A 25811-nucleotide genomic window follows, 5' to 3' on the forward strand; every position below is an offset into this window, starting at 1 on the left:
TTTCTGTGCAGTAAGGAAGAGCTGTTTATATTCAGATATATGTTTAGCTACTTGATCAAATTCTTACACAGTAAAACTTGGGATCACTGGGAATGGGTATGGTAGTCTATTATATTTTATTAGTTATTTCACTTATATTGTTAAAATAAATAACTGAATTTTAAAATAATTAGAGTATGAAAGATGATACATAATATTTAAAAAGAATTTGGAATCACTTTAGTATTCTGTACTACCTCAGGCATGTTCTTGAAACTTGGCTTTCATTTTATCATTGATACAAGGAATATGTAGCTATTATGTAGCTAATATGTAGCTATTTCCATTGGTACAAATTCTTAGTTATGTGGCTCTCAGTTATTCCTATATATAATATTTTGGGGGATGTGGGTTAATTGGAAGATTAATTTATGAGAGATAGTATATTAAGCTAGTGACAGTCTACTCTGAGGAAAAGTCAGATATATTAGTGTTTATGATATTGAAATGAAATTTATACAATAGCTTTGTGTCAGTCTGGTTAAAGATTATGAGGTTCTAAATTTCTTATAGTTAATTTTGTTTTATCTGATTATGTTTGAAAATTAAGATAATTTTTACTCCATTCCTATTTCCTTTTGGAAAATATAGAAATTTTTGCATTGATTTTTATACTTTGGCTTGGTAAGGAGTTAGTTGGTATTTGAAAAACAGTTGAAATTTGAGCTCAAGTGCAAAGGTCATCCAATAACGACTTATTTTTATTCTTGGCTACCGTTTCTTTTTAAGGTATGTAAAATTTCACTGATGGTTTTGCTCCTGTTTTTATACTTGCATGTAGTCTTTATTTTTTCCTTCTAGTATTATTTTTAAGTTATTTAGAAAGAGCACCAAGAAACTGACATGGTTGTACACCTCACAGCAGTATTTAAATATATATGAATAATATAAACTCTATAAACTTTTTGTGTACTAAAACTTGCTACTTAGAATACCTTTAAAATTGTAGCACCATATAGTTTCCATCTTGTTTTGTTATTCATAGTCTGCAGTGCATATGTTCTCTACTGAAACTTATGTCAGAGTTTGACAGTCATTGTTTACAAGTAATTTTCTCTCTTTTTATTACAATGCTTCCCCAGCAAGGACAAGTTTGGAAGGTTTGCAAAGCTTTTCACCTTCCCTTTGCCCGCTTGCCCGCTTTCAGATCAGTTTCATGTTTCATGACTTCTCTTTCTGCAATCCACAACATAGCTATAGTAAACAGTGAAAAAACATTAAATTACAGTATTGTATTTCCTCACACATAATAGATAACTTTTCAAAGGACATACCCTCTTTAAAATACAATGAAAAGAAGTTAAGTAGAAATGTTACCATTTTAGTAATTCACTAGGAAGCAGTTAATAATGTCACAGAATGAAACTGAACAGTATTGAAGATTATTCTGTATTGCTAATAGTTCAGGTAAAAAGTTCTTACTAATAATAATGCCTTACATTTGTACAATGCTTTACAGTTTAATACAGAGAATGCTGTACTGCTGATGTGGTCAAAATGTAAACATTTCCATTTGTTCTGTGCTTATGAGATACAGAATAGATGTAGATTTCATTGTTTGAAGTGCTGCTGGTATGATGGAGAACAATGTTATAACTCAGATTTTCGGCAACACAAGTTAATACTATAAGGCCAGTTTTAGTGCCTTCCAGTTCTTTTGAACTAGGGCTTTTGTATTTAAAATGTTTAGATTGAAGAGGAGAACATTTTGGAAAAGACATTTAAATATAAGCTTTTATTATATAACACATAGAAACATTTCTAGTACTCTTATTGAATATTTAATTTTGTAATACTTTATTAGCTTCAGATGAATACAATCCTACCTCAAACCAAGAATTTTTTTTTCTTTTTCTTTTCTTTCTTTTTTTTTTTTTAGGTTTGAGCTTTTTCCTTCACTGCTGTTCTGCGCTAACTGCTTTGAAACTTTCCATGCATTTTTTTTCAGTAGAAGAACATCTCTGTACTGTCTCCCATTGCATATTTCAGCTGTGACAATCCCTGCACTTTGCCTATTCATTTTATCACCTGCTCACCAAAAACAAGTATCTCTCTAATTTCTGATTACAGATTTGCTATTATTTCTTGGTTTTAGAAAAACGATGCATTTCACTTTTTTTTTTTATTACTGTTGTTTTATAGGCTTGTGGAGACCCCAAGGCAAAACCATCCTACCTTATTGACAAAAACCTGGAATCTGCTGTGAAATTCATAGTCAGAAAATTCCCTGCTGTAGAAACTCGCAACAACAATGTAAGTCATTTAAATTTATATGTTACTTGATTTTAGCCATCTGTAGTGGAAGTAATGGTCAGTACTTGAAGTAGCTCTTATTTATCTAATTCTTTGTATTTTGAATATATAAACTATATACATTAAAGGCTTTTAGAGATAATATTCTTATCTCAGAAATTGGTGAAAAAGAAACATTGAACTACATTGCCATTTTATTACAGAAAAATAGGATCTTAATTTCTTACGTATACTTATTCCCTTTCAAGTTGCAACAAAGAGTAAGGTAATAGATAATGTATATATTTTCAAATATTAGTATTTGCATGACTAGTTAGGGACTTTTTTCAGGGACTTTTTTCTTATAGTCATAGGTTTAACTTTTTCTTGAAGTTAGAAAATGTCTCATAGAGCTTGTATTGTTTTTAATAATTAGCTGTTTAGCTTTAAAATGTGTTTCTTTTTATAATTGAGAAAAACTTGTTATATTAAATAAGATAACAAGCTGATGGTGTTAGGATGTTTATTATTCCATATTACATTTCCTCAGATGGTAAAATTTTTCATAGTATTACATTGAAAGATGGTAACGTTTAGAGTCTTCCCAATTCCTTCACATATCTTTTGGTAATTCTTTATAATAACTGTTATAAGTAACTAACTTTAGGAAATTAGGGTTATTTTTCACCTTACTGTGGTCTTTTCATTTAAATTTTGTTGACTTGGACTCTTTCTGCATGTCTTCTCTTTTTCCTTTTTTCTCTGGTGGCCTTATAATTCTTTTCTCTTTTCCTTAATGTACAAACTTAGTCTAGAAATTTCCTCTTACATATAATCTCCCTACTTTTATGAAGCTCTGCTTAAAAGATATTTTGCCATTTTTTGGTTTCTTTAAATCATGTGTATGTTCATTGAAGATTTGTATTTAGGCTGTTGTTCAACTTTCACTTAAAAATATTTTAATGTGAAGGAAAAATACCGGTCAGAACTAACAAAATAAGTCTGAAGTGCTTTTCAAATAATTTTTTAAAGTTTTTATTTTAAAAGTTTTGTTTTTTTGTGAATATAGGTTAATAGAAGTCTTTCCTTTGTTTCACAGAAGATTTTTTTTTTATCATTGATATATTAAGATATCACAGTTAGTTTCTGATTACATATGGGTAATTGAAAATGAACGTGTCTTCAGAACACTATTATTGTGTGGAAAACTCTTTCTTCAATTGTTGATATTAGTTTGCTAACTCATATGAGAGATTATATACTCACTCTAAAAGAGATTTTATAATGAAATCTGTTTTACATTTAATTTTACATTTAATTTTATGCTTCTCTTTCTCATGGCTTATAAAATCTGTGACATGAGCTCTTCAGAGAGTCTTTTCAATTTAGTTTATACGTGTGTGTAAATTTCTGTATGAGAATAAGCATAGTTTCTTGATACGAGACCTTTTATTAGAAAATTAGCAAGATCTGATTAAACATTTCATATCAGTAATTTTTTTGTTGAATAAATTGATAATCTTTGATTTGCTGGGCATGCTGTTTATAATAATACTAGGTTTTTGTTATTGTTGTTTGTTTTTTAATAGTTTATTTTTCAACTTTCATAGCACAAAATTGATTTTTTAAATATTCAGATATGATTCACATAGCATACAATTCACCTGTTTAAAATGTACAATTCAGTGGGTTTTAGTCCATCCCCAGAGTTGTGTATCCCAGTGCCACAATCAATTTTAGATCATCTTCATCATCCCCACAAGAAACCCAAGACCCGTTAGCAGTCACTCCTGCCAGTATCCCCACCACCCCAACTCTAGGCAGACATGAATCTCCTGTATGCTTGCCTGTCCTGTAGATTTTTTAGATAAAATAAATAATGTGTCTTTTTTGACTGGCTTCTTTCACTTAGTATAATGTTTTCAAGGTTTAGCATGTATTCAGGTTGTAGCATATATCAGTACTTTTTATTGCCAAAAAATATTCCATTGTGTGGATATATCACCTTTTATTTATCCATTCATCAACTGATGGATGCTTGAGTTGTTTCTGCTTTTTGGCTATTATGGATACTACTACTATGAATGTTTATGTGAAAGTTATATGGATGTATGTTTTTTTATTTCTCTTGGAACTATATACCTAGGAGTAGAATTGCTGGGTCATGTAATAATTGTATGTTTAACCTATAAAATCAATTATACACCATTGTTAAATGTTGTCTCTGCTTGTAGAAGGTACTCTGGTTGTGTTGTTTGCAAAGTCTGAATTTTGTCATATGGCCTTTACAACTATTCTGTGTAATGCCATTCTGTTGCTTCTTTACATGCTAAAGTACTGTGTGTACTGTTTGTGAAGTTTCGTGATCTTAGTTTTGATTTGGGCCTGCTAAAATCCTCATGAGAAGTTCCTAGCGACTTTGGGTTAGGAAATGAGAAATGAGGGATTTCATCTTGTAATTTGTTAATTCTAGAGAAGTGGTTAATAGAAGTATAAGGACAGGGAATGACAGTATTGTCTGGGATGATGGGAGCTTACAGATTTCTGGCTAAATACACTGAAGAAATGGTATTGACATCACAGTTGGCTTTTTTCTCTTCTTATTCCTGGTCTTCGGGCCATCGTAGAGGTACGTGCTATAGAGCATGCTTGTATTATCTCAGGGATCAAGGAGAATTACTGATTAGCAGTATTTCTGTTTTCATGCATGTTACACAAGCACCACTTGTCCCCAGTTTCAGAAAAGGCAGTCACAAAAAGATTGTTTCAGTGGAAAATTCAGCAAAATTTTTGCTTTCAAGTTTCTAAAATGATCCTTACAAAAAAGCCAGTCTTATTTTGCAGCGAAAAATTGATTTTTTAAAAAAATTGTTTCTCAGGTATCTGCTCTTGTGCCAGCTCCCATACTTTTAAATCCAGTAGAAACTGGGAGCACATAGGTATCTCGTATACAGTGAAGGAGGGCAGTGCCAACTAATAGGATTGGTTCCTAACAGGTAGTGATGATGTTGAATCTGTTGAGTCACTTTTACTGTCTTGTGTAGTTGTGACCAGTTGTAAATTTACAAATTCTACCCCACCCCCAATTTTGGACTTAGGGAGAGTCCATACCAAGGAATGTAATTTTTTTTTCCTGGATCATGGTGTTGAATTAAATGCCCTATATGCTTCAAAGCAGTCGATTAAATAAAATTCATATGAATAAAAGCCAGTTTTATTATAGCAGCTATTTAATTGACTGTCTAATATATGCCACACAGAATATGTATGTGTGGAGAAGGACATGGCATCCCACTCCAGTATTCTTGCCTGGAGAAGCTCATGGACAGAGGAGCCTGGAGGGACCATGGAGTCACAAAGAGTCGGAGACGACTTACAACTGAACAATATGTGTGTGTGGGGGTTTTCTTTTAAATTAAGATTTATTTATTTCTTTTTGGCTGAGCCAGGTCTTGGTTACTGTGAGTGCGCTTTCTGTAGTTGCTGCAAGCAGAGGCCACTCTAGTTGCAGCAGGCGGGCCTCTCACTCCGGTGATTTCTTTGTTGTGGCGCACGGGCTCTGGGGCAAGCGGACTCAGTAGTTGTGGCGCATGGGCTTAGTTGCTCCTTGGCAGGTGGATTCTTCCCGGACCAGGGATCAAACCCATGTGCCCTTCATTGGCAGGCAGATTCATAACCACTGGACCTCCAGGGAAGCCCCCGGCTATATGTTTTAATAGGCTTTATAGATATTCTTATTTAATTTAGATAAGGAAAACATTTCTAAGCTGAAAGGTTATTTGTCTGTACCATATCTTCCATTATTTTGAAAGTGTTACTGTCAAATGGATTTATGGTTTCTCATAGATTTCTTATGAACATATAGAGGGAAATCTGTTATTTCCCTAGATGAAGAAAAGAGTAGAAACTCCTTATTTTATCAATAGGTAAAAGTTGTTTTGCCCAAGAAATTCTTAAAGCTAATGTTCAGGTGTATATTAAAACTTTTAAGAAATTTTTTTCTTAAACTTCTAAAAACTTAATCCCCCTTTCTTCATATGCTGTATTTACATCTAAAAGCTAGTTTAAAACCGTGAAAATATCTGGCTCAAAAGTATCATTAAGGAATTTTCTTATTTATTGTACATTAGTACAAAACTTTGGTTTGATTCCCAAATTAAGGAGAAAATGATGTAAATAACTGTCTTATGTATGTTTAGTTAGGTCTTAACTCCCTAAGAATGAAGACATTATTAGTGATTGGGGTGGTACAATAATACCGGGATTCTGGACTTAGGTATAGGCCATTATTGAAATAATTTGAAGTTAAGCTTTCAAACTTAGAGGAATGTTTTGTGTTATACTTATTGTTTATTTCCTTTTTCTTGGAGCATAATATTACAAGATGCTATTATATGTAATAAACATTTTTAATTAAGTAGCTTACAAGGTCACTCAAGACAAGACAAAGCAACTCTAAAAGTGTCATAATTTCATCACAGTTTGTTCAGAGGCACAATGTTAAATTCTGTTTTTAGACACCATTTTATCCCTAGTGCTTGGCTCATTCGAGACACTAAATAATGATGAGTAAATGAACCTAATTGATAAGCTTTAACTTAGCTAGCTTTCATTTATTGAAATATTGTCTATAACTATGTCAAGATCCAAATTTACCAACACTTTAAAACTGTTTATGTTATTAGCTATAAAAATAATTGTACTTTTTAGTGGAGCCCTAGCTTCTTAAAAGCATAAATGTGTTTTGGGGGTGGGGTGGTGGTATTGAGGGTGGGTATGGGGAGGCTCTGGACACATGCACTGTGGTTTAGTCAGGAGTTAGAAGGAAAGGGTAAGGAAACTTGCTTATTCCTAGTTGGTCTCTAAAATGGGCATTACTTGTCTTGTCATGGCTTCCATCATGATGGTGCTATATTGGTTAAAAGGATGGACAACAAAATTTGAGTTTTGGTTTTACCACTCAGCAGACTTGTGTAACACATTGCTTTTGAAAAATGGAAGCTTTTATTTATATTACTTCTCTAATTTTCAGGTCTGCTTTACGAACTTTTTTTTCTAGCAGCTGTTTTCATGTAGATATTTCTAAATGACCTTTTCTTTCACTTCCTGCAGTATATGTATGTAAGAAAACATTTTATACTTCCATGGCTTCATCTAAACAATATATTATCAACTAAGTAACATGCTAGATACTACACTATCTAGTAATATACTGTCTCTAGTTTCACTTTGGACAGCTCCACAAGCTGAACATCACACTTTGTGTCCAGTGTTGAACACATGGTTATCCTCCATTCTGTGTCTTTTCTGTATTCTTTGTTTTGAATCATTACAATTCACTTGGTTACCTAAACCTAGAGACCTTCAGAAACCCCTCTAACTTTTACAAAATGTTAAACTGGTCGTTGAGGGTTTGTCGCTTTTAATACCATCTTTAATGTCTTCTGAATGTGTCCTTTCAGATCTGTGAGTCCTGCTCTGACAAGTGAAGTGCTGTAATGATCCCATCAACGCTCTTCATGCCCCGCCCCCCCACCGTGTCTCTCCTGTTACTCCCCTCCTTCCTTTCCTCCAGCCTCCACTAGGGGGAGCAAAACAAAAGTGGTCTCTTTCTTTGTGGAACCTCATTCCTCTGTTCTCCATGCACCCATCTTTCAAACTCTGTTGATTTGGATGTAGTAGGCTAGCAAATAATACTTTGATTATAGAAGGAATCATCTTACAGTAAAAGTAATGTAACAGTTTTGATGATGTATACTTTTGTAAAGAAGTATGTGTATATTCTCATGGAAACTTAAAAGAAATACTTGATTTTGACTAAAATTCAAGAAATTTTAATACAATGAGAACTAACTTGTGTCTATATTCTTTTTTAAAAGTGTCATCAACATTCAATTAATATTTCTTCCACATGTAATAGTCTTTATTTCTAGCTTAAATAAGAAAGAAAATTAATAAAAGAATGAACCCCTCAATAGAAAAAACAAGTAAACCTTGCTTTGATATATTTAAAAAGAATTTGAAATAGGTCAAGTGCTGGCAGGAATTGCATCAGCACTAAAGACCTACCTAAACTGGCTTTCTTTTTTTACTTTTAATTTTTACCATGCTAACATGAATATATCATAACTAAATAGTCTGGAAGAATTTAGGATGAAATGTGAATGTATGTAATCCTAATCCACTCTTTCCTATCCTGCTCATATTTCTCAGGGGAACCTGTATTTTTAGTATATCTGGAGGTTACCTCCAGAACTATAAGAAATACGCTCATTCTTTTATATATTTATTTGCCAACTTTAGATAGCATCTGTTAATTCTTTGCTACAAAATATGAGGATTTAGCTCATTGTTTCCTCCCCTCCTCTATCCTCTCCCCTCTTCCTGATGTTTGATGGGGGGGTTTTTTTTTTTTTTGGTTAATATTTTTGTTTCATTGGTTACTTCCTTTTTAAACTTTAAATAGTGTATTTCTCTATATTTATAACCATAACCTTGGTCATTTATACTTTCATGTTGCCAGAATTCCTAATGCTTTCCTTTGGTCCTGTAATCAGTGTTCTGAGATTAAATTATATGCTGATTGTAAAAGTTAAAATAATTGGCAAAGACCTGAATATTTGATTTGTATTTCTTCACTCCATTATCACACTTTGGACTTTCTTAGAAGTCCAAATAATATAATATTTTTATATTACATGTATTTATATATATATTTATTATCAAAATGAAATGGATTCTGTCTTCCAGAACTATTTCACAGTTATTTGTTCCATAGATAAATATTATGACTTTCCTGAATTAGTTTTCTTTACAGAATATTAAAATTTATCTAGTCTAAAATTCATGCCACCTTTCTGTAAGCTTTCCTTTTTTTCTGGAACCCACTATCCTATAACCCTCTGTCTTCCAACTTTCCTCTGGACAATTTTCATAAGCCTGCTGCATAGCTTTCATCCCAGGATATATTTCTCTTTATTATCCCAAGTGTATTGGTTCTCACAAAGCCTTTGACTGTGTAGATCACAACAAACTGTGGAAAATTCTGAAAGAGATGGGAATACCAGACCATCTTACCTGCCTCCTGAGAAATCTGTGCGTAGGTCAAGAAACAACAGTTAGAACCGGACATGGAACAACAGACTAGTTCCAAATTAGGAAAGGAGTACGTCAAGGCTGATATTGTCACCCTGCTTATTTAACTTAAATGCAGAATACATCATGAGAAATGCTGGGCTGGAGGAAGCAGAAGCTAGAATCAAGATTGCCGGGAGAAATATCAATAACCTCAGATATGCAGATGACACCACCCTTATGGCAGAAAGTGAAGAAGGACTAAAGAGCCTCTTGATGAAAGTGAAAGAGGAGAGTGAAAAAGTTGGCTTAAAACTCAACATTGAGAAAACGAAGATCATGGCATCCGGTCCCATCACTTCATAGCAAGTAGATAGGGAAACAATGAAAACAGTGAGAGACTTTATTTTTGGGGGGCTCCAAAATCACTGCAGATGATGACTGCTGACACGAAATTAAAAGATGCTTACTCCTTGGAAGAAAAGCTATGGCCAACCTAGAGAGCATATTAAAAAGCGGAGACATTACTTTGCTGACAAAGGTCCATCTAGTCAAAGCTATGGTTTTTCCAGTGGTCATGTGTGGATGTGAGAGTTGGACTATAAAGAAAGCTGAGTCCTGAAGAATTGATGCTTTTGAACTGTGGTGTTGGAGAAGACTCTTGAGAGTCCCTTGGACTGTAAGGAGATCCAACCAGTCAGTCCTAAAGGCAGTCAGTCCTGAATATTCATTGGAAGGACCAATGCTGAAGCTGAAATTCCAAATATTTTGGCCACCTGATGCGAAGAATTGGCTCTTGAAAAAGACCCTGAATCTGTGAAAGATTGAAGGCAGGAGGAGAAGGGGATGACAGAGGATGAGATGGTTGGATGGCATTACTGACTCGATGGACATGAGTTTGAGCAAGCTCCAGGAGTTGGTGATGAACAGGGAAGCCTGGCGTGCTGCAGTCCATGGGGTCTCAAAGAGTCAGAGATGACTGAGCAACTGAACTGACTGACTGACAGAACTTTCACACTGAATTTCATAGAGTTTGGGAATCCCCTGAAATTGTATACAGAGTTGATGTGTCAATGTATTTTTCAGCTTTTGTCATATTCCCAAGGGTGGTTCTTGTGATCCCAAAATACATATGTTTTAAAATCACCTTATTTTGTGAGTCTTGTGCATTGTATGTTCTAATTATACTAAACTGCAATAATAGTTTAATAGTTTAATAATAATTATACTAACTACAAAAACTGCTGTCAGTTTTTCGGCAGGTAAAATGGCCAGTGAGCTTTGTCTTGGGGTTTCATAGCATAGTCCCCAAGGAGATGCATTCCTGCCATTTGCAACTATTTATTCATTTTCTTAAAATTTCCTAAAGTTATATCTTGCCAGTTTTTCAGCCATCTTCCAGATGTTGTTAGCTAATCCCTTTGACTGCATTGATGATTATGATTTCCTTCATAACAGCAAAGTATGTTACCAAACCTAGTGGTATTGTTGATCTTTAGTTTTGTTTTTTTGAGTCATTTCTTTGAAGGGGCCTTTGGCCACTTTTAACCTGGTATCCTTTGAGTACCTTTGACATGGTATCTGATTATTGTTTTTCACGGCCAGTCCAGTTTTACCTTTTGTCAAACCAAAAGTTATTTGCCAAGCTCTAAAATCAAAGATAGCGAAAGGAACTATAAGCGAATAAATAACTGATGTTGCAAAATATTTGTTTTACTTTTGTTCTTAGCACTCATCTTGGCTAATACTGTTTTAAATACATACCCTAATAGTCTTTGGCCAGGAATATATAGAATAGTATACTGTGTTAGCCCTCATTTTCCTCCTTGGGGAAATAGAGTATTTTTAAAGCAGTATTTTATCTGGGGAGAGTTATTTGTACACTTTGATGGCACAAATGGCCATTCTTTCTCTTGCCTCTAGCATTTTGTTATTTTTATTATCTAGAAAAATCTTTCTCTCCCATATTCTTTCACTAGGCTAATTTCTACTTGTCTTTCAGGTTTATCCTTAAATGTCACCATTTCAGAGAAGCTTTTTCTAACCCTTTCTAATTAGGTTAAGTACCACTTGTATGTGTTCCCATAGTTTTATTTATTTAAAACATTTACTGGGTGCCTTCTATGAGCTGAGTCCTATTCTGGGAGAGGGAATCCAGCAGCAAATAAATCACATCACTGGTCTTGGAAGTTATACTCTTCTGGACAGAGATCGATTAGAATAGGAACATATTGCCAGGTAGAGATGAGTTCTAAAAAGAAGGAAGAGGGATAATGCTGCTGCTGCTGCTGCTAAGTCACTTCAGTCGTGTCCGACTCTGTGCGACCCCATAGATGGCAGCCCACCAGCCTCCCCCATCCCTGGAATTCTCTAGGCAAGAATACTGAAGTAGGTTGCCATTTCCTTCTCCAGTGCATGAAAGTGAAAAGTCAAAGTGAAGTCACTTAGTCGTGTCCGACTCTTAGCGACCCCATGGACTGTAGCCCACCAGGCTCCTCCAGCCATGGGATTTTCCAGGCAAGAGGACTGGAGTGGGGTGCCATAACCTGCTCCAGAGTGATAATGGGGAGATGCTAATTGACTTGAGCTGAGAAAGGCCTTAGTGAGGAGACAGCAGGGCGGAGATTTAAAGTTAGGAAGATGTGAGGTGAGCCAGGGAAGGAGCCTTCTGTGTTTAGGGAGCAGCAGTGGCAGAAGCTCAGGTGGGAGCATACCTGGCTTGTTCAGGGAAAGGGAGGTAGGCCAGAGTCCCCCCTGGGGAAGGAGCTGGGAGATAGTGGTAGGAGATAAGGACGGTGGTTGACGGGGTAGGCAGATCATAAAGGGCTTTCTCAAACATAGTAAGGACTTTGGTTAGTTACTCTTGAGTTGAGATGTTATTGTAGAGGAGTAATAGAGGAATAAAGTGATATACCTATGGTCACTGTGGTTGCTGGATTGAGAGAGATTCTGCAGAAAAAACAGGTAGAAACAGAGAAGCTGATTAGGCAATTTGTTGTCATCGAAAGAGCTGAGTGTGGCATGGCCTAGGGTGGTAAAGGTGAGAAATGTTCAGATTCTGGATGTTTTGAAGACAGAGCCTATAGTATTTGCTGATGCATTGGGTATGGCGTATATAAAACAGTGAGAAATTTAAGATCCTAAGGTTTTTGGATTAGGAAATACCAAGATTTATTGGGATGAAGAAATAAGATTACTTAGGGTTAGATTATAGAAGGGATAGTACTTAGTAGCTCAGTATTAGATATGTTAAGTTTGAGAGACCTACTAGAAGTCTGAATGGAGATGTTGAGTAGCCAGCTATATATATAAGGTCCAGCTCAGGCAAGCATTAACCTGAGAATCAAGTTGAAGAGGCATTATTGAGAGAGAGGAAGAGTCGCATAATCACTGAGGAGAGTTGGGAGAGGGAATTGATGGTGAAAATGGCAAAATGTTGTAACTCATTTAGGGTTGGTGATGGTGAATTCTGGTTGAGATGGTGTCAGAGCATAGGTATTGGCTTTCTCCTGTTGTGGGTTTTATCTGGCAAGTATGACAGAGGCAGAGAGTTACAAGGGAGTAATATAATGATGGGCCGGTCGATCTTAAGGCGGATGAAAGGGGAGACAGAGCATGAGGTGGTATGTTTTCAAGAAAGAGTAGTAGAGTTTGTAGGTAGGAGCTCCCTCTGGGTTCAAAGAATTGATGAAGGTAGGATATTAAGTACCCCGCCTTCTTGAAAGCCCTTTATGATCTGCCTGCCCTGCCTGGGCTGTCCTTGTGGCTCAGTTGGTAAAACATCTGCCTGCACTGTGGGAGACCTGGGCTCAGTCCCTGGGTTGGGAAGATCCCCTAGAGAAGGGAAAGGCTATCCACTCCAGTATTCTGGCCTAGAGAATTCCATGGACTGTATAGTCCATGGGGTCACAAGGAGTCAGACACGACTGAGTGACTTTCACTTTCAGGGTATTAAGTGGGTATTAGGGTGGTATTAGAAAGTGGGTATTAAAAGATCAGGTATCAAGTGGGAACTATTCTCCCATTGATGCCACTTCACCTTAACTCCAAATCTCCCAAGAACATCTGATGTCCAAAAAGGTCAGAAAGAGTGCAAGACAGCTTAAGCATCAACTTTATTCCTCTTTACAGGCCTCCTGATTGAGGCAGCCTAATCATGAGCCTCCACTCTCTGTCATCATGTAATCAAGTAACAAAAATAATCCTTGAGTGTATGGCCCTCCTTTAATTTTCTCCATCTTGCTCATCATCTTTACTACCCTTTGAAGCTCTGAGCTTTCTTGTTGTAGTCTTTCTCATAGCATTTTGTGTAGGGGTTGTTTTTTCCTTTAAACTTCTTTTACATGGTTACAAGTTGATGAGGGTCTCTGTCTTGAAGGGAAAATGGGAATTAATCATCACAAATTTTCACCAGCTTTGAACCTTGCACCTGTAAGTTAGTTGTGGTGTAACCAGATTTTAAAACTGTATATACCTTAAGAAAAGGAAGAGTTACCTGTATACCTACATAAATATTCCTCACTAGATTGTATGTTCATTTAGGGCCAGGGTCAGCATTTTATTCATAGCTTTATCCCCGGTTCCTCCAACAGTGTCTGACAATATAATATCAGATTGGGGTATTTGTTGAATAAATATATAGTATATAATTATAGTAACTTGACTCTTACCTAGAGGTTACTTTTCTTATCACATGCCTCTCTTGAGTTGCACTTGAGAACTCAGAAGGAAGCAATACCACTTCTAGGAATCTGCTCAAGAAAAATGAAAGTACTTTACATGTCCACACGTGGCTATATTTATAGCAGCGTTCATAGTTCAAAATAGCTTAAAAATGAAAGTAATTCAGATGCCCATCAATTGATGAATAAACGAAATTGGTATATGCATTTAATGGATCACTATTTAGCAATTAAAAGGAACAAGCTACCAACACATGTTATAGCATGGATGAACTGCAGAAACATTAGGCTAAATGAAAGAAGCTGGTTGTAAAAAGTTTATGTATTATTTCATTTTATAGGGTATGTCTGGAAAAGGCAAATTTATTGAGGCAGAAAGCAGATCAGTATTAGGACTGGAGGCAAGAATGGTATTAACTGTAAACGGGCACAAGAGAACTTTTTGGGATAATGTAAATGTTCTAAAACTGGGTAGGGTTGGTGGTTGTACAACTCTTATGAATTTACTACAATTATTTAATTTTCAGTTATTTAGTTGATAGATGAATTTATGATATATAAACTATACCTCAGTAAACCTGTTAAAAAATTATTTTGAGTAACCAGAAATAGTAGTTTATGAAGAGTGAAGTTTATTCAGAAATAAGCTTGTTGGTTCTCCATGTGCCCAAGCTTGTTGAGTTTACCTAGGTAAAATTGTAAAAAATACATTTTCCAAAGCATTGATGTGAAAAGATACTTTGATCAGGAGCAAATGATAATTGATAGGAAAAGAAATAAAAACTTTAAAAAGTGAAAAGTATGGCTGGCAAGGACTCCCTAATTTTGTCATGCTACCTTGCACATGTCAATAGCACATGAGGCCGTCTTGACATAAACAGTGCAGTATAATTATCAGTTTCAATTATGACGTCTAATGAGTAAGAAAAGCCTAACTTATTTCTCTATACCTAGGTTATGAAAAGAAGCTAATCACATATTTGAAAAACTTTTAAAGAATATTACTAAAATTGAGTGTAAAGGGATTAGCTTCATTTACATTTTCATTCATAATGGAAAATGGTGCCTTTAAAATGGGAAAGACTAGAGATCTCTTCAAGAAAATTAGAGATACCAAAGGAACATTTCATGCGAAGATGGGCTTGAGATAAAGGACAGAAATGGTATGGACCTAACAGAAGCAGAAGAATTAAGAAGAGGTGGCAAGAATATACAGAAGAACTATACAAAACAGATCTTCATGACCCAGATAATCATGATGGTGTGATCACTCACCTAGAGCCAGACATCCTGGAATGTGAAGTCAGGTGGGCCTTAGAAAGCATCACTACAAACAAAGCTAGTGGAGGTGATGGCATTCCAGTTGAGCTATTTCAAATCCTGAAAGATGATGCTGTGAAAATGCTGTACTCAGTATGCCAGCAAATTTGGAAAACTCAACAGTGGCCACAGGACTGCAAAAGGTCAGTTTTCATTCCAATCCCAAAGAATGCTCAAACTGCCGCACAGTTCAGTCAGTTAGTTCGGTCGCTCAGTCGTGTCCGACTCTTTGCAACTCCATGAATCGCAGCACGCCAGGCCTCCCTGTCCATCACCATCTCCCGGAATTCACTCAGACTCACGTCCATCGAGTCCGTGATGCCATCCAGCCATCACAGTGGCACTCATCTCACATGCTAGTAAAGTAATGCTCAAAATTCTCCAAGCCAGGCTTCAGCAATACGTGAACCGTGAACTTCCTGATGTTCAAGCTGGTTTTAGAAAAGGCAGAGGAACCAGCGATCAAATTGCCAACATCTGCTGGATCATCAAAAAAGCAAGAGAGTTCCAGAAAAACATCTATTTCTGCCTTATTGAGTATGCCAAAGCCTTTGACTATGTGGATCTCAATAAACTGTGGAAAATTCTGAAAGAGATGGAAATCCCAGACCACCTAACCTGCCTCTTGAAAAACCTATATGCAGGTCAGGAAGCAACAGTTAGAACTGGACACGGAACAACAGACTGGTTCCAAATAGGAAAATGAGTACATCAAGGCTGTATATTGTCACCCTGCTTATTTAACTTCTATGCAGAGTACATCATGAGAAACGCTGGGCTGGAGGAAGCACAAGCTGGAATGAAGATTGCCGGGAGAAATATCAAAACCTCAGATAAGCAGATGACACCACCCTTATGGCAAAAAGTGAAGAAGAACTAAAGGGCCTCTTGATGAAAGTGAAAGGAGCATGAAAAAGTTGGCTTAAAGCTCAACATTCAGAAAACGAATATCGTAGCATCTGGTCCCATCACTTCATGGTAGTTAGACGGGGAAACAGTGGAAACAGTGTCAGAGTTTATTTATTTGGGCTCCAAAATCACTGCAGATGCTGATTGCAGCCATGAAATTAAAAGACACTTACTCCTTGGAAGGAAAGTTATGACCAAGCGAGACAGCATATTAAAAAGCAGAGACATTACCTGTCAACAAAGGTCCGTCTAGTCAAGGCTATGGTTTTTCCTGTGGTCATGTATGGATGTGAGAGTTGGACTATAAAGAGGGCTGAGCGCAGAAGAATTGATGCTTTTGAACTGGGTGTTGGAGAAGACTCTTGAGAGTCCCTTGGACTGCAAGGAGATCCAAACAGTCCATCCTAAAGGAGATCAGTCCTGGGTGTTCTTTGGAAGAACTGATGTTAAAACTGAAACTCCAATACTTTGGCCAATACTGATGCGAAGAGCTGACTCATTTGAAAAGACCCTGATGTTGGGAAAGATTGAAGGCAGGAGGAGAAGGGGACGACAGAGAATGAGATGGTTGGATGGCATCACCAACTCAATAGACAGGAGTTTGGGTGAACTCTGGGAGTTGGTGATGGACAGGGAGGCCTGGCGTGCTGTGGTTCATGCGGTTGCAAAGAGTTGGACACGATTGGGCAGCTGAACTGAAGCGAATTGTATTGTCCTTAACACAGTGTGATATCTTTTATAAAGATGTTAGATCTGACTGACCACACTATACTGGGGTATATAATTAGTGCTTTTCTAGTGCTTAAAATTAGTTTCATCAGTTTGCATTAGTTCAGCCATCTTGTAACCAGAAATCTTAGATTTCTAAGATTTTTCCTGGTGCAAGTTATCATGCCCAGGTAGTGAAATAAAGACTATTTTAATTTCTCTTATTAAACTTTATATTAATCTTGTTTCCCTACCTAGTGCTGTATAACAGACCACCTGAAATCTTAATAGACTTAAAACAGCAACAACTTATTTCTTATTCTGAGGTTGGTCAGGCAGTTCTTCTGCAGGTCTCAGCAGTCTTAGGTCACAACTGCATTCATCTGGTGGGTGGCTGAGGCATGGGGCCTATTGGGATAGCAGCATGTTGAACCTCTCTTTCTGTGGGATATGATATCTCAAGCTTGCTCATACATGACACTTCAGGACAGTGTCCTAAAAAAGAACAAAATATGAAGCTATAATGCTTTGTAAGTTATAAGAGTATCATTTTCCGTTTTCCATTGGTCAAAGCAAGTCTCAAGGCTCCCTGAGATGGTAAGGGTGGGAAAATAGACCCATGATGAGAGGAACAGTAAAGTTCTATTGCAAAGAGGCATGGATACCACCTTTAAGTTTTTTGGTGTTTCTGTTCTTTAAAAAACACAACTCTGCTTTTCAGAATTGAACAGATGCCAATATAAACTTGAAAAACGTTGCTTTAGTGTATAAAATGAACAGATTGAATTAGAGCTCTTAGAAGTTCAATCTGTGAGACTGATGAAACTACAATTAAATAGAAGTAGTTTTTGAGAGAAAATAGCATTAGCTTTACTTATTCCTATACTCCTTTTGTCATTGTATGGCAACTTGAATTTTGAAGTGTATTGAAGAGGTATGTGGAACTTTGAAATTTGATTACTATATTAACATATTACTCTTTTGTGGTCTGTTTCTCTATCTGGAAAATGATAAGAATGTGCCTTGATTGGGAAGATGACAAAAACTCTGGAGATAGATGAGGGTGATGGCTGCACAACAATGCAAATGTATTTGTAAGTGTGAACTACACACTTATCAGATATGACCTTAGTGATATGTTTCATGCTGTGTTTTACCATAATTTAAAAAATGAACCTTGAAAAGCAGTTATGAAGATTGTTTAGTAACAAATATTAAACACTCAATGATGCATTTTTACTAGGTGTTAGGAAAACTTTCCCTAGAATTTACTACTACCTTTTGCTCAGAAAAATGCATTTCTGAAATAGTGAATGCCAGTAGAATTATTTGTATACGATAAAAGGAAAGTTTGATAAGGTCCCATGAACCTTTTTAAGAAACGACTAATCTTGGTGTTAATTTGGATTTTCATGTACTCTTAGGAGATTAGTTATATTTGATATGAGTATGTAATCCTCTCTAGATGTTTCTCATTTTTTATCCTGTAAGGACATAATGAAGTATTTTACCCAAGAGATTTATTCAGGGGATTAAATCACCACTCTGTATTGGGATACATGAACTCATGGGATGTGAATTGATACCTGATATTGCGTTCATTTATAATTAGCAGAGCAGTGTAAAAATTGATTTTTTTTTATTTTTCTGTTGAGAAACTTGATCGTTTATTTATTTATTTAAAGGATATCTGCTGTGTTCTAATATTCTAGACCTTGGAGATAACAACATGAAATAAAACAAACCTTGCCTCTGTGGAAAAGGTCAGTTTTCACTCCAATCCCAAAGAAAGGCAATGCCAAAGAATGCTCAAACTACCTCACAATTGCACTCATCTCACACGCTGGTAAAGTAATGCTCAAAATTCTCCAAGCCAGGCTTCAGCAATACGTGAACCGTGAACTTCCTGCTGTTCAAGCTGGTTTTAGAAAAGGCAGAGGAACCAGAGATCAAATTGCCAACATCCGCTGGATCATGGAAAAAGGAAGAGAGTTCCAGAAAAGCATCTATTTCAGCTTTATTGACTATGCCAAAGCCTTTGACTGTGTGGATCACAATAAACTGTGGAAAATTCTGAAAGAGATGGAAATCCCAGACCACCTGACCTGCCTCTTGGGAAATCTGTGTGCAGTTCAGAAAGCAACAGTTAGAACTGGACATGGAACAACAGACTGGTTCCAAATAGGAAAAGGAGTACGTCGAGGCTGTATATTGTCACCCTGCTTACTTAACTTCTATGCAGAGTACATCATGAGAAACGCTGGACTGGAAAAAACACAAGCTGGAATCAAGATTGCCAGGAGAAATATCAATAACCTCAGATATGCAGATGACACTACCCTTATGGCAGAAAGTGAGGAAAGTGAAAGTGGAGAGTGAAAAAGTTGGCTTAAAGCTCAACATTCAGAAAACGAAGATCATGGCATCTGGTCCCATCACTTCATGGGAAATAGATGTGGAAACAGTGGAAACAGTATCAGACTTTATTTTTTGGGGCTCCAAAATCACTGCAGATGGTGACTGCAGCCATGAAATTAAAAGACACTTACTCCTTGGAAGAAAAGTTATGACCAACCTAGATAGCATATTCAAAAGCAGAGACATTACTTTGCCAACAAAGGTCTGTCTAGTCAAGGCTGTGGTTTTTCCTGTGGTCATGTATGGATGTGAGAGTTGGACTGTGAAGAAGGCTGAGCGCCGAAGAATTGATGCTTTTGAACTGTGGTGTTGGAGAAGACTCTTGAGAGTCCCTTGGACTGCAAGGAGATCCAACCAGTCCATTCTGAAGGAGATCAGCCCTGGGATTTCTTTGGAAGGAATGATGCTAAAGCTGAAACTCCAGTACTTTGGCCACCTCATGCGAAGAGTTGACTCATTGGAAAAGAATCTGATGCTGGGAGGGATTGGGGCAGGAGCAGAAGGGGACGACCGAGGATGAGATGGCTGGATGGCATCACTGGCTCTATGGATGTGAGTCTGAGTAAACTCCGGGAGTTGGTGATGGACAGGGAGGCCTGGCGTGCTGTGATTAATGGGGTCGCAAAGAGTTGGACACGACTGAGCAACTGATCTGAACTGAACTGCCTCTGTGAAATTTCATTTCAAGTTGGGATGTGAGACAACAAACAAAGTGAATAAATAGGTACTTTTATTTGGAGATAAGTAGTAGGAAGAAATAGAGAGCAGAATAAGGAATTAAGAGAGTAACGTGGTTGAGAAGATGATCTTAGATAAGTGCTCAACAGTGGCTTCTCTGAAGTGAAAGACTGAGCTATGAGAAGAAGTGAAGAACATTCCAGACATAGTAAAGAGCAAGTGCAAAGGCTGCGGGGTGGGGCCGGCCTTGGTGAATTTATTTGATGAGCACAGCATGCAGAATGGTATGACAGCTACTGAGAGAAGCTGGAGGAGTATGAGGGGAGATGAAGTTGTGGAGACAGGCAGGGGTCCTATTTAGATTTTATTGAGACATTGGTAAGGACTTTGTATTTTAAGTGTGATGAGAAACTATTAGAATTTTTTTCAGCCCTTTATTTGAAATAATATTAGATTTGAACAAAAATAATATAATGAATTCATGTTATACTTTTTACCCATTGTTAGTATCTTGTATTGCTCTGTTCAGTTGCTATGTCACGTCCAGCTCTTTGCGACCCCATAGACCCCATTAGTTGCTCAAACTAATGTCCATTGAGTCGGTGGTGCTATCCAAACATCTCGTCCTCTGTCATCCCCTTCTCCTTCATTGGGATCATCTCTTCAGGGTAGTGTGTTACCTTGAAATGTCCACTCTCCTGTTGCTAAGTGGAGAAGACTGAAGAGGCAAGAGCAGAATACAGAGACTAGTTAGGAGGCTGCTATACTATGAGCGTTGATTACAGAGTGGTGGCAGGACAATTCCTTAAAAGAGGTTTACGCAAATAGTCTCTCTGCACTCTTATTTTAAAAAACCTGGTTTAGAATATCTACTAAGAAATTGAACAAAGCCTTCCCTAAACCAAACTTCTGTACTTAGTTGTTTTTTTAAAGGAACAAAATACTAGTATATTTTAGGTCAGGAAAAGTTACTTATTATGCATAAGCAGTTTCGATAATGAAAGAATAACTGACATAGGTGAATAAAGGACTTGAGTCACTTTCCTTTATATTGAAAGCCTGTGAGTTAGCTCTCTTTGTCATTGGTTCCTTATCGCAATTTGCTAGTATCTTTTCTCTGAAAGAATGAAAGCTAGTAAATACTAAACTTCAGTCAGGTTTTAAAAAATATTTATTTATGGCTGCACTGGGTCTTCGTTGTGGTGCACAGGCCTCTTCTTTCAGGGCTTCTCTTGTAGCAGGGCACCGGCTCTGGGGGCGTGGGCCTTTGTTGGTCTGTGGCATGTGGAATCTTGGCAGGCCAGGGATCAACTTGCATTGGCAGGTAGATTCTGCACCACCAAGGGAGTCCCTCAATCAGTTTTTAAGATACTTACATTTTGTGTAGAAGATGCTTTTTCATTGTACAAAGATTAATTACTAGTATTTTTCATTGAAGAGATATGATCTTATTTTGTGATCTGCATGGCTGTTTATCCTGTTTATTTTGTTTTTACTTTGAATTTTAAGAATAATGGTCCGCAGTTAAAACCTTTAATGAAAGCACTGTACAGATATTTTGGTAATACATTTAACCCATGTATCCATGATATGCTTTTAAAGTGTTAGCAAATAGAATCTTATCTTCTCAAAATTGTACTTTTCTATGGTCTAGTACTGATTATATTCTTAAACCATTTCCTACTTTTTATTTAGTATGAAATAATGAGATGGGAGGTAGAGGACTTGTTCTGGATGTTGAACCTAGAAGTTAAATACTTTTTGGAAGTGTCTGCTCTCTTTCACTTTAAAAACGAAAATGGAGTATTTTTTTCAGTTGAAGCCCAAGAGTTGTAGATACTTTCATTCTTTGTTGTTATAGTTGAATTTTCACACAGAACTTTATGGAATTTATTTTCGTTAAATAGGGAACATAATTGTAACTTTTTGTAGAGATGTTGAGAGGATCGTGTAAAATACTTGCACATTTTTTGGAACACTACCTGCAAAAGAGAGCATGCTCAGTTAATATCAGCTCTTATTAGGATACTATGAGTAGTATTGAGATTATCTTAAATAGTTTTATTTTTTGCTCATTTTGAAGAAGTGATCTGTGAGTGTCTTCTGTTATTCACTTAATAATTAATGAGCAGCTTCTGGGTGCCCTGTACATTGTCTTGGCTAAACTGCCCACATCAGCTCCCATTTTAATATTGAGGGTATTAGACTGTGAAAGGTTAAGTTATTTAGCCATGATTTCACAATAAGAGGTGGGCTGGTTAGTGTTAACTTACTAAAACGTTATCTGACACTGCCATATAAGGTCTTTTTCTTTTTAATTTTAGGTTTATTTTTTTAATTGAAGGATAATTGCTTTATAGAATTGTGTTGGTTTCTGCCAAATAGCAACCTGAATCAGCCATGGGTATACATATATCCCCTCCCTCTTGAACCTCATTTCTACCTCTCTCTGCATCCCACCCTTCTAGGTTGATGCAGAGGCCTGCTTTGAGTTCCCTGAGTTATATAGCGAATAAAGGTCTTTTCAGTTTGTCCTAATCACTCATTTGATAGATGTTTATATGGATATTTTTGTGCAAAGCTGTATGATACAGGCTGTGGAGTTTTGTACACTGCCTCATGGTGCTGGAGAGAACTATGATACAAGGTAGAAAGTGATAATTATTAGAAACTGTACACATTTAGAAGAGGGAGGTGTTATTTGCATCAAGGGAAGCAGTTCAATCAGGGATGGTTTCCTGAAAATGAGGTTAACATTTAAATTGAGTAGTTTAGGAGTAGTGAGATTTGGACATGTATAAGTAGTGGAATTTGGACATATCCCTAGAGGAAGCAGTAGAGAAAATGTGAGACGTTTATATACAATAGTGGAAAGTTTGTTTTAGCTACTTAGTGTAGTCTGTGAATGGATGTAGGAGAAATTTAGATTGGAAGGTATATTTAGACAAAGGGATGTAGAGCTTTAAAAACTTGACTAATTATTTTGAATTCATATATAATTAGTTCAGTAAATTTGTTTTAACCAGTGTAGAGGCTTTGTTGATGTTTAGTCGCTAAGTTATGTCCGACTCTTTGCGACCCATCAACTGCAGCATGCCGAGCTTCCTTGTCCTTCAGAATCTCTCAGAGTTTGCTCAGACTCATGTCTATTGCATCAGTGATGCCACCCAACCATCTCATCTTCTGTCGCCCCCTTCTTCTCCTCTCAGTCTTTCCCAGTGTCAGGGTCTTTTCCAATGAGTTGGCTCATCGCATCAGATGGCCAAAGTATTGGAGTTTCAACTTCAGCATCAGTCCTTCCAATGAATATTCAGGGTTGATTTCCTTTAGGATTGACTGGTTTGATCTCCTTGCAGTCCAAGGACTCTCAAGAATTTTCTCCAGCACCACAATTGGAAAACAGTCAATTCTTCAGCACTCAGCCCTCATTAATGGTCCACCTCTCATGCCCATTCATGAGACATACATTGGACCATAGCTTTGACTATACAGACCATTGTCAGACTACTAGAAAAACCATAGCTTTGACTATATGGACCTTTGTCAGCAACGTGATGTCTTTACTTTTTAATACTCTGCCTAAGCTTGTCATAGCTTTCCTTTCGAGAAGCAAGCATCTTTTAATTTCATGGCTGCAGTCACCATCTGCAGTGATTTTGGAGCGCAAGGAGAGAAATTCTGTCACTGTTTCTACCTTTTCCCCTTATATTTGCCATGAAATGATGGCACGGAGTGCCAGGATCTTAGCTTTTTGAATGTTGAGTTTTAAGCCAGCTTTTCACTCTCCTCTTTCTCCCTCATCAAGAGGCTCTTTAGTTCTTCTCTTTCTGCCATTAGAGTAAGTATCATCTGCATATCTGAGGTTGTTGGTGTTTCCCCCATAATCTTGATTTCAGTTTGTGATTCATCCAGCCTGGCATTTTGCATGATGTACTCTGCATGTAAGTTAAATAAGCAGGGTGACAATATACAGTAGAGGCTAGTTATATACAATTTGGGGGAAAAAAATTGTAATGAGAAATTGAGACCATGATGAGATTTTACTGTTAAAAAAGAAGATGGGGGTGGGGATGAAACCTCCCCACCTCCATGTGAAATGGTAGGAAGAACACTTTATTAGGACTATGGGTATGAAATTTTAATCCTGGCCCATTCATATTAACTAGGTATATAACTTTGGGGAAGACTCTTTTAAGTTCTCTGGGCATTAGCTTCTTAATATGCAAAATGAGAATTTGTATAAAAGGTCATTAGGGCCCATAATAAGATGGTAATCTGTCATTTTTTGTTCAAACTAGACACTGAAATTGAAAGGAGGCACTATAAATATAAACCCAGTAGCAACCAAGTTATATTTTTGCTTTTTATCCTGTTAGGAGTTTACTTTCACCTGTTACATTTCAAAATTAAAATTTAAAGTACTGAAAAGCAGGGAAAAGGATTGATATCAATTATAAATGTTAAATGTTGTTGAACAAGGTAAAGGAAGTATCATCTGAGGGAATAGAATCATTTTAAAATAAGTATCTGCTTGATGTTGTGAGTGGTAATGATTAAAAGTGTGCATATAAATATAGAATTGTTTTGAAACAGCATGTTCAAAATAAAGTCAACTAGTGACACAGATAAAGCTAGAACAGTTACACACATCACTGTAAGTATATACCTCAGTTTGCCTGGCTTTAAGGGGAAGTAGAGTATAACGCAGTATAAACTTTGTTTATACATTTTAAAAAAATGTCCTCAGGGACTGCAGTATTTAGGGTTCTATATAGTAGTTGGGTCTACCAGAATGCTGTGCTTGCTACTGTAAATAGCCTTTTAATAGGTATATTTTTAATCCTTCGATGTTACGCTTACTATTAAGAATTTTCTGACTTATCAAATGTGTAGAGGCACCCCTTCCCCCAACTCTCCTGTGTTAGGTGTCAGTAAGAACTGCTGCTGCTGCTGCTGCTAAGCCGCTTCAGTCGTGTCCGACTCTGTGAGATGCCATAGACGGCAGCCCACTAAGCTCCTCTGTCCCTGGGATTCTCCAGGCAAGAATACTGGAGTGGGTTGCCATTTCCTTCTCCAGTGCATGAAAGTGCATAAGATGCATAAGAACTGCAGGAGGGTCTTAAAACTGGATAGCAAGTTTGATATTTTGAACCATTTTCTCGTATTTTCTAGTTTTCGCATGTCCCGGGTAAATTACATTTAACATGCATTCAGATCACCTGGGTATATTGTTAAATGGCAGATTCTGATTTGGGGTGAGCCTGAGATCCTCCTCTTGTAACAAGTATCTAAATGATGTGGACATTTCTATTCTGTAGGCTACATTCAGAATATCAGATAGTTCTAGATGATTTTGTTGACGTTTGGCAGATTTATGGTTTACTGCTGCATGTCCGATATGGCTGAGTTCTATCAGAAGTTTTATTAATAGTTGTTTTAAAAGAAAACTTACGACTTCTGTAAATTTAATAATACAGTTGATTGAAATAATGTTTGTCTTTTGTATTCACATTTCCCTCTTCATATGTTTATGCGTCTTAACTCTAGTTTTGCTTCTTTCTCATTTCTTTTTTTGTTGTTGTGATTTTTGCTTTTCTTTAATGTATTACTGTGTTTTGTGGATCTGGTCAGGGGACCGTTACTGTATTTTATGTTTGTATCTACATTTTATTTTGCATGCGTAACGTGGCTTTGCCTGGATGTTCTTTTTGGTAAGTTCCAAATTTATAAAGCATATTGTTTCTGTAGTGT

General features: G+C 36.7%; 1 protein-coding gene across 1 annotated transcript in view; it reads left to right on the forward strand.

Moving 5' to 3' along the window:
- NCKAP1 (NCK associated protein 1) overlaps positions 1 to 25811 on the forward strand; it is a 108789-nt gene that overhangs the window by 12569 nt on the left and 70409 nt on the right. The window contains exon 2 of the mRNA XM_052655660.1: positions 2182 to 2292. Within this exon, the coding sequence (XP_052511620.1) occupies positions 2182 to 2292 (111 nt within the window). The remainder of the gene's footprint in view (positions 1 to 2181; positions 2293 to 25811) is intronic.

The sequence above is a fragment of the Budorcas taxicolor genome, chromosome 2 (assembly GCF_023091745.1).
Source record: "Budorcas taxicolor isolate Tak-1 chromosome 2, Takin1.1, whole genome shotgun sequence".
In the NCBI taxonomy this organism is placed as follows: Eukaryota; Metazoa; Chordata; class Mammalia; order Artiodactyla; family Bovidae; genus Budorcas; species Budorcas taxicolor.